At 38.7% G+C, this 17,483-nt stretch overlaps 1 protein-coding gene across 3 annotated transcripts in view; it reads right to left on the bottom strand.

Annotated features, from left to right (window-relative positions):
- Window positions 1–17,483, bottom strand: part of FIRRM (FIGNL1 interacting regulator of recombination and mitosis) — a 215,541-nt gene that overhangs the window by 65,570 nt on the left and 132,488 nt on the right. For 2 of the 3 annotated variants that reach the window (XM_075182744.1, XM_075182743.1), the window contains 2 exons: window positions 9,415–9,600; window positions 1,799–1,915 (listed from right to left, as the gene is read on the bottom strand). In XM_075182744.1, the coding sequence (XP_075038845.1) occupies window positions 1,799–1,915; window positions 9,415–9,600 (303 nt within the window). The remainder of the gene's footprint in view (window positions 1–1,798; window positions 1,916–9,414; window positions 9,601–17,483) is intronic. The other variant, XM_075182745.1, reaches the window with a different exon arrangement.

The raw sequence follows: 17,483 nt of genomic DNA on the forward strand, positions 1-17,483 counted from the left end.
GCATTGTGAAAAGTGATCAGCCACAGCCCAAAGTCATCAATAAGAAAAAAAACAGTGGCTAAAGATAAACAATATTGTATTTCTTACTGATGTGAATATGTCTTTACATGTGGGGGACTGGAGTTCAAATCTGGGGGTATGTTTACTAACCTGCGGGTTTGAAAAAAAATGGAGGTGATGCCTATAGCAACCAGATTCTAGATTTTATAGAATGTACTAAATAAATGGTAACTAGAATCTGATTGGTTGCTATAGGCAACATCTTTACTTTTTCAAACCTGCAGTTTAGTAAATATACCCCCTAGAGTTGGACATATATGAAAATCTTTTTATGAATGAGATTTTTATTTCATTTTATAAGTTTAGTAGAAATAATATTTTTTTCCCACTTTATCTTTTTGGTTGATAGAGGGACTTAGAATTATTTGAAATAGGTTATGAATATAACTCTCTGTGGTTATTATCTTTTTGATGTAGTATAATGTGTATTTGTGAAGAGCTGCAAGCATTTTATGGTAGATTAATTACAGATCTATGAATGAAAATGAGCTTATATTATTAGTTTACGATATATTTTATCGATATAGGGATGAATGCGTGTATATATATTTGTATTGTTTTTTTATTACTTTTATTTTTATTGATTATTTTTTTATTTACTTTCAAACACATGAATCCATGTTCATTAGGAATGGAGAAAGAAACATCTGCAAGCTGAAATGGATGGTGAGCTAGGATTGGCTTAGAATAGAATTCAGGTGTTTCTCCTTACAGAGGCTGAGAGTACTTAATGGTATGATTCAGTGACTCCTGCTATTCTTTTTTAAAAAGTTCACTGTTGAATGAAACACATCAGCTGCAGCAGAAACTGTGTCTTTCTCTTTGGATACCCCACTACTTGAGGCACCTTATTGGATTCCAGAGAGGACATAAAGAAAGATTTTTTGAAATCTCTGGTTTGTGACTGACCCTAATGAAAAGCCGTGGATCTTAGAACTGAAGTAGTATTATTGTGTGGGTGGCCACCCAAACGTACACTCCATGATCAAGTCTGCTGGGTCAGGCGATTCATTTTATTCATACTGCATTTTCCAGGACTTGGGTAAAAACTTTGAAGTGATTATTTGCTGGACTCAGAGACTACTAAACAGATACCGAGTGTCTGTATATATCATTATCCTTTGAACGGAGATTTAATTTGTTGATGCCTGATACAGGCTGGATAATTTAATAGGTGAATGTTTATTCTACTATCTCTGATGCTACATTTGTAGGGGGTCATTTATTGCATATATTTTTATGTTTATTGAACCTAATGAGAATTTATGTACAGAAAGTATAGGCGTTATTTTTATTTCATACTGTGCCATTATTTATGTATTTGTTTTTAGTAGTGTAGTTTGTGTAATAAATGAATAATGTTTTTTTATGTATGTATGCTTGCAGTTCTTTAGTCTGCCATTGGAATCTTCAGATTTGTACTATTGACATTGGAGCTTTCAGAGCGCTGTATTCGTCTTCTCTCTTTTTTAAACTACTAAATATCTCAGTCTAACACTAATGTACTTCATTACACGTAACCAGATTCAAACTGTTGTGCGGACAACACAACACTGCTATTAGTTTGTGATATAATTGTGCACAGAACTTTCTCAATGAGTTTGAAAATTTAAGTTAGATTAAAAAGGCTGGTGAAATGCTATATTATTTGTGGTGGAATGCAAACTTTAAAAAGAAAAAAAGTAAAAAAAATTGTATTATGCTTCTTATGTCAATAATACCAAACTTCCTTACTTACCTGCTTCATAAGAGGGTACAACTGAACAATAATTACTGTCACATCAGACTGGTGCTGTGTATCAAGCATCTTCCCACACAAATTACATGCCATCAACAGTGCAGAAAGTGACACATTCTGTGAATGTAATAATTATGTTAAATAGGTAATAATCCAATGATAATTCACAAGCAATAGAAAGTTCATGACTCCTATTCTAATCAAGTGGTGGTATACTAAGATACAGTGTCTGCTTATTTTTCTCACTTTTTCTTCGCCTTGTCTCCCATTTTGTGAAACAAACAAGAGATTTTGGCTAAATCAGATGCAGTCATTTCATCAGGTTGAGTAATGAGGTTAATATATGTTGAATTCAATGGTGGAAAACCATTATCTAAATTCAGTTTCTAATTGAGTTCAATCATGCAGGATAGGTCTCAAAACTTAATAAAGTTTATCCACAGATTTTATCATTTTAGTATTAGCTTACTCACCTGATCTTGATCAAGGACATTGTTAACCCCTTTTAATGCTATAGATGAGTGATAATTACCTTACAGAACGGGAAAGGCCAAATTATTTGTATCATTCTTACAAAATACCATATATATGCCCAAAAACAGTTCTCCTAAATGCCACTGAAACGAAAGTTGGTTCATAGGCTGAATATTCATCTTGAACGGAGATAACTACTTTTCTCGCTTGTATGTCTTGCCATGTAACCAATACACCAACGACAATCTGAATGCTGCCATAAACCTGCCAAGCTAGGTAAAGCAACCAAACTCAACACCAAAATGTACTACTGTCCACAGAAAAACTGGTTCAGAATCCATACAAGGCATCTATGTTTATAGGAGGAATATATTCAAAGGTAATTAAAATACATTTTCTCCTATAGTTAGAAGACCAAAGGAACAGAGCACAGTTGCAGCTGTTGGGTCTTTTTCCAGCTATACCAGCCACCATATCAATGGTACTACTTAGAAAACACCAATAACCTCACAATTAATTAGAACATTAAAAAAAACAAAAAAAACATTTTATATATCAATTACAAACATTTTCAACATGATTGAGTTGCTGACAAAATAAAGAAGATATTTTCACCAATTACTGTGCAGATAGGCTAAATCCTATTTGGCAGTTTGGGATATAGACCGAAACAACAAGCCCTGACAACTGGAGAATATCATCCTTTCTTTAGCCTAAAAAAGCCAGCTTTCTTTTGCATATGCTAGGAACCTTTAGAATTGGTTCCTGCATTTAAAGCGCTAAATCCCACTGTTCTAAAATGCTGTTCTTACAGGTATATTACGTGTATGGGCAAAAACAATTGATAAAACATGTGGAACACAAGGCGAGTATATTGTGGAAGCTAAAGGAAAATAGTATAGGGGTATTAAGTTTGATTTATAGTGTGTGAAGGGAAAACCTTGCACAATAGCAATTAATTGATAAGTATAATAGTGCAGGGCCAGAGAAGTATATAATAATGTGCAAGGCACGTGGTTGGTTGGAATATATTGGTTGTTTGGGATGAATAATATTCAAAAATTGTTTTGAGTGCATTCTTTTTCTAATTTACCTAGAGAACCCCTTTCATTGTGTGAATTTAAATTATGGTCACTGTTAATTATGATCTGTTATGTTCTAATGCTGTGCAATGAATGTATTATATATAAGCCCATCTGCTAATGAGCACAGCTCCACCTCGTGCCATTTTTACAAAACTGTTCTTTCTTATCATTTGTCCTAACTATTCCAGGCATGACAGATGGGATAAAAAAGTATAACCTAACAGGTAAACTGCACTTTCCCACAATGACTCAGAGATTGCCTACTGTTCCAATGCTAACTTAGTATGTCCCAAATAATTGTATTATTGGAATGATTAACTATGTTTCACATATATATGTTGACATAGCACTTAAATTTATGTGCTCTTTAATCACTTATAGCGTGGAGTTTTTACCAGTTGCACGTTTCCAATTTTTATAAGAGGCTCAACTTCTTACTTTGCATTCGCCTATCATTAAATAAAATTGTTCAACTAAATTCAACGTTAAATTGTTAGTGATGGGGTATTCATCTAAACCAATTAACTTGCCATATTTGATATTTATAGCATTTTTTTAATGATTACTTTATATATTAAATAAGTGTACTTTAATGGTGTTTACTAATGGGCACCAGTGAACATATATAAATACAGGAGCATGTACAATGTATTTAGTTTGAAAACAGGGGGTTAAAACTTTGCTCCCAGTCCTCTGTCATCACGGATTAAGCAGATCTGAGGTCTGCAGACACTGCCCTGTGTAAAACTGACTGGTGTTGTTGAATTCTTTTGGGGAAGCCCACTGTGGCAGTGCAAATATTGGGGACAAGTTTGATAGACAAGACAGGGAAACGCAGAACAGAAACTTTAATGATCAGAACTACAATACTGCTGCTTTTACAGCAATTTCTGTACAAAAGACTTCAGTAGTAAATAAAATAGTGCAAACTCTGGAATCAATGGGACTCATGGCTAGCAGTTGTGGGACACAAACTTGAAATTGCTATGGTATTGCAACGGTGCACCTCTATGGAACGCCAATGCACCTAAAAATCAGTTCCAGCTTGGAAAATTGGAGACAGCCATGCACTGAGCTGGAATTTAACTTGCAGTTTCTTTATTTCCCCTAGCTATATAATTGTTCTATTTTATGCGGTGAAGAACTATTGAGTCCCTTTAGAGTACAGTTGTTACTTTAAATTTTCCTTCAACATTTGGAGAACGTATGTTGACCAAGCTGCCACATTACAAATCTGTTTTAGGAGTGACCCATTTTGAAATAAATCACAAATCAACAAAGTGTTTTTTGGCGTATGATTATGAGGTGGACCAGAGAACTATTGCCCGGGGTCTGCGTCCCCGTATACAAATATATACCAAAATCAAAACAATGCAATAGACTCAGGTCCTCAAAAAACTAGTACTGCAGTGTGGATATAAAAAATATTTATTAAAAACATATAATATAAAATGCACTCGTTAAACATATATTGACAGACCACCTTCTATGTGGGACTACCAATATTAAATCTATAGGTGCACCTACAAAAGATTATATAAATTAAATATGGTTACATCTGTTCCCTCTCGAGGTGGTATGAACAATGTCTGTTAATGAAATTAACTCCTTGCGGCAGTGCTCACCCATTTTGAAATACCTGCTATGCAATTACTAACCATTTAATGGGCTCAAACTGATACATGTACTGCTTTCCACATGATAGAGAGTTGTGATCTGAAGACATACGTTTACAATGCTCTCAAATTAATGATATTACTACTACTTATTATTCATAATGACCCAAATAATTTCTTATTTCTTGATTGGCCTGGACTACACACTATGGGGCCCCACCCCCTTTACAATCCTAGCTTGCCATCACTTAAATTGTTTCCATTCCCTAGCCAGATTACTTGGTCTTCCTTTCCCTTGCCATCACCAATTGCTATAACCCTCTCTTTTTTTTATCCAACCCCCATCTCCTCCTTGAATTACAGTTAGTTAACCTTCTTAAGAACGCACAACAGACACTCTCCCTGAAACATGATGCATGGGCAGCACAGTGGCATGGTGGTTAGAACTTCTGCCTCACAGCACTGGGGTGATGAGTTCGATTCCCAAACATGGCCTTATCTGTGTGGAGTTTGTATGTTCTCCCTGTGTTTGCGTGGGTTTCCTCCAGGTGCTCCGGTTTCCTCCCACACTCCAAAAACATACTGGTAGGTTAATTGGCTGCTATCAAAATTGACCCTAGTCTCTGTCTGTCTGTGTGTGTGTCTATATTAGGGCATTAGACTGTAAGCTCCAGTGGGGCAGGGACTGATGTGAATGAGTTCTCTGTACAGCGCTGCGGAATTAGTGGCGCTATATAAATAGATGATGATGATGTCTATTAAGCTAATCTGTGACATGTATTACTCTGTACTGTCCCTTCCCTCCCCCTTTCCATTCTGTAATCCCTACCCCTAAATATATTTTATGAAACCTAATAATGTAAAAAAATTGCAATGATCTGCTTGTGCAATATATGTAGATCATTCTTACATATTGCCATCACAATATTCTGTTTATTATGAATGTACCCTCAGAATAAAAAAAAGTCTCCAGCACTCCATTGCTGAGACATATTCAGGGAGCTTCTAAGAACACTGCTCAATGCATTTAATTGAAAGCAGTGAGCACTCTTATGCTAATGCTAGTGCTGTTCCTATCAAGATTATAGTGTATACAAGGTATAAAATGAGCGCAACATGCACTATGGTGTATTAATGGAAAATTATGCAAAAGTGTGGAGTAAACCAAATATTAAAAACTATAAGAGGGTAAAAAAAATATGTAAATGGAAAAGTGAAGTATTGTAATATAGGAGAAAAAAAATGAATGAGGTTCGCTGTTTTGGTGTGTATACACCAATGTTATAGCCTCTTTTGCAGAGTATTTGCACAGCAGGGCTCATAGGGAGGACCAAGGACTCTATCCCTTATTCTAAACTAATCTTACCCTGTCAGATTCCTGTTGCTGACGTCCGTTCTTTTCTCTCCCACACAATTTCGTCCAGTACTCTCTTTTCGGCGTGTTCTTCCAACCAAACATGCGGATCAGCTGAAACGCCACTCGTCACTCAATGATTTTCGGCGCCTTTCCTGGTTAGGGTTACGTGTAAACTGCTTGTCCCGTATCTCAGCTCCCAACACGTTTCGTCCGATAAGACTTTATTAAGGATGTTGTATCATGTAGGCGGCGGCCTTTTATAGCATCTTCCCCAATTTCCTTTATTGGTTAACAGCACTTATTTTAAAAAAATTAGATAAAAATACATAAAAATGAAATTAAAATAGTATGTGTATGAAATGCATGTATATGGTCATATAAACTGGTTAATACTTCCAAATCTATATTGTGGTTGTACTACAAAGTAATGTGTAAAAATCCTAAAGGAACAAAGGGAGGGGGTGGGGGAATGAGTTAAGAAATAGTCTAAAGTGTGTAGCATGTTTCCTGTACCCTCTTACAGTTTATAATATTTGGTTTACTCCACACTTTCTTGCATCATTTTCCATTAATTCACCATAGTGCATGTTGCGCTCCTTTTATACCTTGTATACTGCTCAATGCATACCGAGTATCTGGAAAAGAGCCTGTACTATTAATATACACTTTACAGAATTTCATGAAAACAATGAGGCAAATGATCTTACAGAGTTCATTGAAAATGGATTGATAAATCAATTTAACGTAGAAAGTTTTACTACTACATTCTCAACTAGAAACATTCTCAACAAGAAAGAGCTCATAGGGGCCAGCATGGTCTGCACCATATACTTTCCTGGAAAGAAAGTTAAATTACGACAATAGAAATTGCATTACAAAAAGCAATTGCCTCACAGGACATCAACATTTCTCTGGATTAAAGTTTTCTAACCAGTGTTGGAGAAGACCAAAGCAAAGTTCTCTAATATTAGAGAAATGAAGCCTCCTAGAGATGTCAGCCAATTTAAAAAAAATAGCAAAGCAGAGTTGAAGAACCTACTGCCATTAGGTCAACACCGCAATCGAAATAGTGCTGCCACCTAAATTACAAGGTACAGAATATAGAATACAAGAAATCAGCTTCTAACTAATCAGAGGGGCGGATGTTAGTATGACTTGGAGATCCTGACTGAAAACCAGGGGTGTGGGGGATATGGTAGAGTTAGTCGAGTTAGGCGTGTCAGTGGGGGGGATAAGTCTGTAGTCCACTCCATCCATTGTAAATAAATGCCATGACATCCACTTATCAATAGGGGAAGACAGTGACAGAGTATGGAACATCTAAAGTCTCCATACGAAAGCTAAAATGGAGTGTAGGAGGAGATGATTGTTTCCAAAATTGTGCTATCGCTGCCCTTGTAGCTATTTAATATGCGGCCCCATACAGATCTATGGATGTTTAGGAAGTTGATCGGGATAAAGGTGTAAAAGGGCTCTGAGTAGAGTTGGAGTTAATGATATGGATGTGACTCCCCGGGCTAATTCAAATATTTCATGTCAAAGAGATTGAGTAACAGGGCATAACCAAAACACATGCAATAAGTCTCCCACTGCTCCACAGTTATGCCAGCAAAATTTAAAATGATTAGGTCCGATTTTTGAAGGCTGGCTGGTGTGATAAGTTCTAAATAGTAGCTTAAGTAACATTTCCACATGACTGGTACATTTTGAGATTGTAGACAGGTTACTGTATATGATTTCCCATTGATTTGGTGAAAGGGAAATGTTACGGTCCGTCTCCCATCTAGTCTGAGAAACATGTTTGGGAACGTCAGGCAATACGATAAGATATTGGTACCGAAAAGTAATAGCTTGGTGAACAGAATAGGCGGGGGTGGAGATCTGGTAGTTTTGTTGACGAAGGTCCCCAATCCAATGCTTCAATTGCAAATATTTATAGAAATCTAGGGGTGAAATATCATGTGTGTCCTGCAACTGCGCAAAGGAGCGAAGACCCACGGGGCCAAATATGGTGTGCTAAAGTGGAGAAATCAGATTGGACCTAATTGAAGATGTCAAAGTCTGATAGTAGCGTACAGATGGAAAGAAGAGAGTTATCGCTTTTTGGGGAGGGGGATTCTGTGGTCTCTCCAATGGATCTGTCCAGACCTTGAGTGTGTCAGCAATTGAGGTTGGGGTGTTAGCCACCTAAATTACAAGTAGACCAGTGTGTGGCTTCATATACTCCTGCTGTCCAAACAGAAAGTCAACCAAGGGGCCATACTCAGGGCATTTCAATTGCAGAGAGCAAGTGTAGGTTCTGATGGGTCATAACAGTGAGTACAACTAAAGATGATTACATGCTCATTGGAAGGCTGTTCAATGCAGACAATATATTACAAAGAAGACCAATACTACAGATCAAACTCACAGACAAGCATGCTATGGAACAGACTGAAGGCTATAAAATCCTTGTGGTGTGCAACCAAGGAATGCCCCTGCATTGCTTGGTTGCACACCACATGGATTTGTTGAGAAATCCAGTCCGAAAAGCCTTTCTCCAATAGGTATCATCAACTGCTCATCCTTTACTATCCTGTTATAAAACAGATGCCAAAGCCAGGCAAGATAAATAAATTTAAACAATAAAAATCAACACAAAACCACAGACAAGACAATACAACTAAATTCCAAAGGGGGAGGAGGAGGCTGCCTCTATTAAGTGCAGGAAATATATTCAACATCTGTACTGACACCCAGATGGTAGGTAAAAAAAATGTAACCTTCTGATCTGGTTGTAGGGTATTTAAGTAAAACCTACAGCAATAAAGAAATCACAGATGCTATGGCTGGAAAAGCTGTAGGGTACAATATCTAAACATACAGTAATAGTATTGTAAAACCTGGAGTTTCACAAGTTTACACATTGCGATGGAAATATTAAACAATTAACACCAGTCCACCATAAAGACTGGGCTCCATTTATAGCTGTCATGTGCTCCTGAGTGCGTACCATTTGAACACCTAAAAGATAGCCCTAAACCATTAATTAATAAAAATTACTATGCAATACAATGCAGTGGATGGCAAGAGAGCTAATCTTACCAACTGTTGCATGTCTCCAAGTGTCCACATGCCATTGTACAAATTCCTGCACTGGGTCAATGCCGTTATGAAAAGGCTAGTTTTCTTCTGTGTGCCCAAATCAATTGGCAGGGATGAAAGGGAAACATGCTGCCAGAATGATAAATTTTCTACTTCCTCCGGAGGAAACAATTTGATAAATTCTGCCTAAAAAGAAAATAGATATGCAGATATTCATTTTAAGACCACTCGTAGCAATGTTCTATAACAGCATTAAAAGGTTTGACAACTTTTGAACAACAAACTATTTTTATAACCTAATGAATGTCATACTTGCTTATTAGCCACACTCTTGTTTTAATTCACCACTACCCAAATCACCAGTCTTAACCTCCTGTCATGTGCTATTCTTACACATTTACTAACACATTTTCTAACCTTTGACTCCCAAACACCTATCAAACACTTGTGTATCCATTTCTTTAAACTATAAAGGGTCCTCTTTATTGATATTTGTGCACCTATTAAATATACAGTGTTGCTAATGTTGGCACCTTTTTCTTTGTTTTTTAAAGAGTAATTTAATATGTATGGCAAGCCATTTCTCAGATTCCTCCCCTGATGGTAAATCAGTTTTAACTATCAAAAACTCACAGGAAAGGTCCAATCTAGCAAGAATAACTGTCAAACAGAACACCACTCAAGCAGAGAGTAAAAACGGGTGGGAACGCAAGTGTCCCCCAAATGGAATCTGAGAAATTGCTTGCTCTGATTCTCTTTATTCCACTTTGGGGGACACTACTATATTAAGGACATTCCAAAGCTGCCCCTAGGGAAGCATATGGACAGACAAAGTTGTGCGCAAATACTCTGGATACAAATACAATGAACTGGTAGAACTGTTTAATTGTATGGACAGAGGACAATGTTGCCGCACAACACAACTGCTCAGCTGAAGCCCAGTGCCACGCTGCCCATCTGGTAGAATGGGCTGTGATGTTTTGAGGGACTGGCTTTCCTGTGGAAATATAGATCTGCCAAACCGTAGCCTTGATCCATCTGGCAGCGGTCTGTTTAGTCAATGACCAGCTGCTCTTCAGTGAGTTATAAAAAACAAGACAACTATCAGTCCTACGCAAGAATGAAGTTCTATTGTCATAGATCCTCAAGGCTCTGACTACCATCTATCAACAGTAGAGACTCTTCACCTGCCCCGAGCACAAGCTCTGCGCAGGGTAACAATTCCTGGTTCAGGTGAAATTTTACCACCATGGGCTGGAAGGATGCATTGTTGTGGTGTGTGTTTAGGTAGGGCAGCCCTGTCATTAAATAAGGATTGGTGATCTGAAAGATAGAGTGGTTACTACTCTTGCTGAGGATATGGCCAGTATGAATGTGACTTTCCAAGTAAAGAGTTTGAAATCAACCAAATTTAAAGGATGAAACAGTGGTTGCTGAAGTGCCCAGAGGACTAAATTTAGGTCTCAAGGAACTATCAGTACAACATAAGGTGGATGGATGTGCAAAACACTCTGCAAGCATGTCTGAATTTCCAGAATAATCACAAGTTACCTTTGAAAGAACACTGAAAGGGCTGAAACCTGGACTTTGAGGGAAGCTAGCTTTAGACCGCTGTCTACACCATTCTGGAAGACAGACAAGAAGTGCTCCAAGGTAAAGGAAGTGTGTACACCTTTACCATTGCTCCAAGAAATAAGCTGTCCACACTCTATGGCAGTTTTGTTGTAGAGACTGGCTTTCTGGCTCTAATTATAGAGAATGAATTCCCACAAAAGATCATCCGCTCAAAGAATTTTGGTTTCAATAGCTACCCTGTTAAAGCTAGGAAGTTGGCTTCCCAAACGTCCACCCCTGATATGAACACTGCTGACATTGCTGGGGCATACCAATCAACCCAGCTCATAATCTTCGCAGTCTGCTTCATTGCTATGGGGCTATTGGTCCCAACCTGATGATATATGTACAATACAGCCATGGCATTGTCTGGCTGGATGCATATACATCTGACCCTTAGGAGGAACAGAGCTTGTGGCACAACATTTAACACTGCTCTGATCTAAAGAACCTTTATGGGGAGCTTTGCCTCCTCTTGGGACCAAGCTTCCTAAAGTCAAAGCTTCAGAGTCACCACTCCCCTCCACAGTAATCAGGCATCTGTGCTCACTATGGTTCAGTAGCAGATTCTAGAGGAACACCCATTGTTGAGATTATATTTCTTCAAACACCAAAGAAGGGACTGATGGCCTGTAGTGATAGTTTGAAGAAATGTATTGCCAAAAAAGGGACCTTGACGACCTGGCCAGAATCTTGCTCTGGAAAGTCTGGGATTGGAAGTTTGCAGCAATGGAAAAGTGATACCTGTTTGAGCGTTAACAGAGCTTTCAAATATTTGGAATGGCCAAGAACTTCTCCTCTATTAAAGAGGCTCAATGACACCTAGTGTTGAAGAAGAGAATGAGGAATGCATTGGAGTGGGACGAGATTGGATTTCTGATAGTTTATCACCCATCAATGGGATTCCAGCATCTCACTATTAACCGCAAATAGGTCAGGAGCAAGGATGCAGACCCTGTCTTTATCAAAAGGTCGTTCAGGCATGGTACAGCAGTTTTCTCTTTTTAAGTTAGGAGGGCTACCATGACCTGTATAATTTTGGTGAAAAGCCAGACTGAAGAGTAGTGTTCTGAACTAAAAATGGGAATCTGCCACTGGAAGCCTAAGGATGTTGTGATGCCCCTAACAGATTGGATAATTGAAATACGCATGTTTTATGTCCATGGAGGTGGGAAATTTGTTTTGCGCCACAACACTGATGACAAATATCAGACTCCATAGTGAATATGTCCGCCCTCAGATGAGTGTTTAGGGATTTCAGATTTAAGATATGCCAAAAGTCAAGACTGTTTTTGCACTGGCAATAGGTTTGAGCAATAATTCAAACCCTCTTGGTCTCTGGCGAAAATCAAGTGTGATTGCAATGGGAAGTAGATGGCCTTCTGAAGGGCATACCACATGGTCCCGGTCTATCGGTAAGGGCTGTGGAAAAAAAACATCTGGGTGGAAGCTCCAAGATATGATGCCTCTGACCCACATGTCCAAAGAAGATCTATTCCATTGGATCCCAAAAGAGCACGACGTGGTCTCCCTCCACAGACTTTGCTGGGTGGGGAAAAAACCCGTAATATGGCTGCGTGCTCCTTTTGTGACTGCCATGCAGGGCAACAAAATGGACCCTTGAGAAGGATACCCTAGTTTTCCCAGAAAAGCCAACGACCAAAATCTCTGGGCCTTAGGTTTGGGAGCATTCCCTTGGCTGACAAAGCTATTTACCCTCAGTCCAAGGTTTCCAGAGTACCTTTGAAATACACCCATGCTTTACAGGATCAAAGGGCGTGCCTGGCTGCAAACACCAAGCCCAACATTTTTGATAGTATAAAACCTGCATCAAGGACTACATCACCCACATACTCTAGCGCATCCCTCACTTTGCTCACAATGGGTAAATACTCAGATCAGGGGCTATTAGATTGTAAGCCCTCACAAATCTGCTCAACCCACTTCTCTATCGTCTTGCCTACCCAAGCAGCCCATAGAATAGAGTTGTGACAAAAACGGACGTAAAAATTACTTCACATTTCCTATTAGTGCTTTCCTTCAAGGAAGCAACATTTAGAATCAGAAATGTGGTAAATTTAAAGATTGGGCAATGGGGACATCCACTCTCAGTGGAATTTACCATTTTCCAGTGTACTCTTCAGAGAAGGGGTAATTGAGGTAAAGTTTGTGAGGCACTGGAAAACCTCCAATCACATTTTGCTAGGCTTTATAGAAAAGCTCCAATAAGTGTGGAGAAGACAAGAAAAATTGTCTCTTAGTTTTTCTTATCTGCTATAAAATTCTGTGTATGATAGATTATATATATATATATATATATATATATATATATATATAAAATCAAGTAGTACCATCCATCCAGAGCAGAGGCACCAAATGGTAATGATATGTAGCAAACTTTCTTAAACTATGTGAAAGGTATAAAATTATCACAAATGTTTTAAATATTTCAGTATTTAACATGTGTCATTGTACATAATGTACATCAAAGGGATTGTTTAAGGAGTTAAATTAAAAGCAATGAATAGGCCTCCAGATAGTTCTCATTTGCATTATTTTTACATACAGTCCAAAATGAAAGCTCTTGTAGCAGATGATCCCGTCATGATCCCAAAATAAACATCTTTGGGGATTTATTAACAACAGTATAAACAATTTATAGCTTTTTGAGAAAATCAAAATTATGCTTCTGAAGATTTTACAATTTTAATTTTTATTGAAACATGATGTAGTGTTATATATTATACGAAACTCCATAAAAAGAGGTTTAAAATGAGACCTTGCCCAACTCTCTAGCTCAATAAGGTGAGCTACAAATGCAATAAAAAAAAAACCGTTAAAAGCAAGTTTTTCGTTAAAAAAGTGCAACTTTAAAGGCATAGAACTTCAAAACCAATGCATATCAGCCTTAGATTTGGGGGTTTTCTTTACACCCATGACAGCATTTATTATACGAAATATAATTAGAATCTGAACCTTTGTTGCTTTGATGTAAAATGACCCTTGCCCTTCTTTTTACAATCTCTAATGTATTTATAGCCTTTCTGGAGATATGCCCTCCAGAACTGAACAGAGTATTGTAGATAAGACCATACCAATGACCTATTGACCTATATGCTCAAGGGAGTCCCTCAGTCAGTATGTACAGCGGCTTAGCAGGGCGCGGAGTCTAACAGCCTCTCAGGTCTTCAACAAGAACTGTCGCAAGGCAGGATGGGCTTGGCTGCTGAGAAATTGCAGGCCGCGGCCCCTGGTTAAGCCTACTAACGTGGGAGACAGATAGAAGAAGCAGTAATATAAAACAGGAGTGGTACCTGTAGGAAGCTCAGGAGGTATCGCTGAAGCCGGGATAGGTACACAGTAGCAGATGTTAGATGTGCAGTGGAGAATCCAATAGAGTAGTAAAGGACATGCTGGGTCTGCTACACAATAGCAGATGACAATCGTGCAAAAGGAGAATTCAAGAGAGCAGTGAGATTCTAGCCAGGTCTGGTATACAATAGCAGGAGTTAGCCGAGCAGGAGGTCCAAGGACTAGACACAGAATCTCACACAAAGAGCCAGGAGAGTAACCTATTGCTCCGACACAGAGCTTGTATCAGAGCGCGATCTTTATACAGGCGGAAGAGGAGCTTGAATTCTCCGCCGGAGATCACATGATCGGGATTGGCACAAACTGGAAGTGACGGGTGACCGACAGAGCAGATGATCCTATACAATGGCATTATTACTTCTTTCATTCTGCTACTGATTCTTCTCCCTATGAAACCTAGCATTTGACTTGCCTCTCTTATTGCTTACCTGCCTTTAAGTCACCTTAAACAGTGACTTCTAGATCTCTTTCCTTCTCAGTAGTTTCCATTAAAAATATATTTAGCTTTTGGGTTTTTGAGACCCAAGTGCAGGAATTTGCATTTTTTTTTTTTTTTTTTTTTTTTTACAATAAACTGTAGTTGCCACACTCTTGACCATTCCTCTAGTCTACCTAGGTCATCAATCATTTGTTTTATCACTCCTGGTGTGTCTACTATGTTCCCTTCAATGCCATTTGCAATGCCACCAAAATATATTGAAAAGTACTGGTGCAAGTACAGATTCCTGGGGTACTCCACTGATAACCTCTTGTAAATGCACTCCATTTACTACAACTCTGTTTTCTATCCTGTAACCAAGGTCTTATCCATTCAACCATCATAGAATCCAATATCAAGCTTTCATGTTTATTTAACAGTCTACACTGTGGGACAGTGTCAAAAACCTTACTAGAATTTAGATAAGCTACATCTATGCCTCCCTCCCTTGATCTAATACTTTAGTCATCTAGTCAAAAAAAATCAATAAGATTTGTTTGATACAGTAAATCCATGCTGTTTGTCACCCTGTAAATTGCTGGATATGAGATATTCTATAACTCTTTCCTTTAAAAGGGTTTCCTCAATTTACCTACTACGGTTGTAAGGCTCACTGGTCGGCTGACTCTTCCTTGCTTCCACTTTTGTGCAGTGGGACTGCATACACTCTTTATGCCTCTGGAATTACCCCTGCAGCTAGTGACTATTTGAAAAATTCTGTTAATGGTATTACCAGCACCCCTTTAAGTTCTTCTGGTATCCCCGGATTTATCCCATCTAGCCCCATTGATTTTTTTCCACTTTCAATTTTAACAGTAGTGTTCGGACCTTCTCCTCTGTAATTGTACTTGTCACTACCTCATTTTTATGAATATACTTACAATTTAACTGTGAACCTTTCCCCCGTCTTTCTGTAGTGAATACGGAGCAAAAATAATTTTTAAGATCATCTGCCATTTCCTTGTCTCCCTCACATTCTTTCTTTAGTCTTTTTATTCCTCCTTTTGTTTTTTTCTTTTTACTTATATACTTAAAAAGTGTTTTGCCCCCTTTACTTACTGACCGGGAAGTTGCATGCAAGGAGATCAGAATGTCCTTACTTCTAGTGGAACTTGCAAAAGACCCCTCCAAGTTCACATCCGGTAGATTAAATTCTCCTTGTGATTTATTCCTCTTCTTTTAATGTCATTTAGTGATGTCCTGCAATAGGTTCCTGACCTTGTGGTTTATAGATCACCCAAGTACAAAGAATAGACTTCTCTCCAGTTTCTATGGTCATCCAAAGGGCCTCAGTTTTTTCTTCAATACTTTGTATTAAAGTAGTATTTATGCTTCTTTTTCACATACATTGCTACCCCTCCTCTGATTCTTCCCACTCCGTTCTTCCTAAGTAAAGTATATCCTGGTATAGCTATGTCACAGTGATGATTTTCATTGTATCATGAGTGTGTAAATATACACACACACTAAACAAAAAGAGCTTGTCTTTTTCCCACAGAAGTGGAGGAAAAGGAGCTTCAGGCAACGCTGAAAAGAAAAGCAGATTTTTTAACTTACGGAAGTTTCTTTCTCCAAGTCCATCTGGGGGACACTGCTACACATGGGGCTGTATGATGGCTCATGGAGGTGGCTTTTTAAATAGTTAACAACTAAGCTAACTGCTGCTGACTGCTTCCCTCTGCAACCTTAGAAATACTAAAGTCCAAAGAAAAGAGTACAACTAAATAGTAGAATAGTAAAAGGGAGGGAACTCAGTGTCCCCCAGATGGACTCTGAGAAAGAGATTTAACGTAAGTACAAAAATATTATTTTCTCCATCATCCACTCTGGGTGGACATTACTACCTTGGGGACCTTCTAAAGCAGCCCCTCTAAGAAAGGGAATGCTCTGATCTACCATCCTGCAAAACACTGTGGCCAAAACTGGCGACCAAAGACGCAAAAATGTTGAACTGGTAAAAGCGACTAAAGGAATGGACAGAGGACCAGGTTGCTGCACTACACACTTGATCTGCAAAAGCCCTGTGGCGAGCAGACCAACACCGCTCGGGTAGAGAGCGCCGTGAGAAGCTGATGCACAACTCGATTCCTACTCAGACATGCTTAATCATGGACCGGATCCAACAATCAATGGTTTGCTTGGTGACTGGCCAACCCCTCACATGGGGCCAGAGAAGCAATGCGAGGAGGCTGAACATGCAGCATTCCCTGAAGAAAAGTACAAATATCGGGAAGGCAAACCAATCGGCGCCGAAAAAAGATAGAAAGCGCCGAGACCTGTACCTTCAGAAAACTCAGCCTAAGACCAATCTCCAACCCATCCTGAAGAAAAACCAGAAAACGGCTAGACTGAAAGATGCAGGGTTATGACGCCTTCTCTCGCACCACTGTCCATAAATCTTCTACACCCTGTGATAGATCTTTGCAGACACTGTCTCTTGAGCCTTCATGAGTGTTTTCACTACATTGGAGAAGAAACCCCTACATCTCCAGGGGCCGGCTTCAACAGCCACGCTTTTAAAGCCAACTAATGTAAGTTCGGGTGATGAAAGAGTCCCTGACTGTGAACATAGGGTCTGAGGGGGAAGAGCCCAACCCAGTCTTTC

Source organism: Mixophyes fleayi, chromosome 8, assembly GCF_038048845.1.
Source record: "Mixophyes fleayi isolate aMixFle1 chromosome 8, aMixFle1.hap1, whole genome shotgun sequence".
Lineage (NCBI taxonomy): Eukaryota > Metazoa > Chordata > Amphibia > Anura > Limnodynastidae > Mixophyes > Mixophyes fleayi.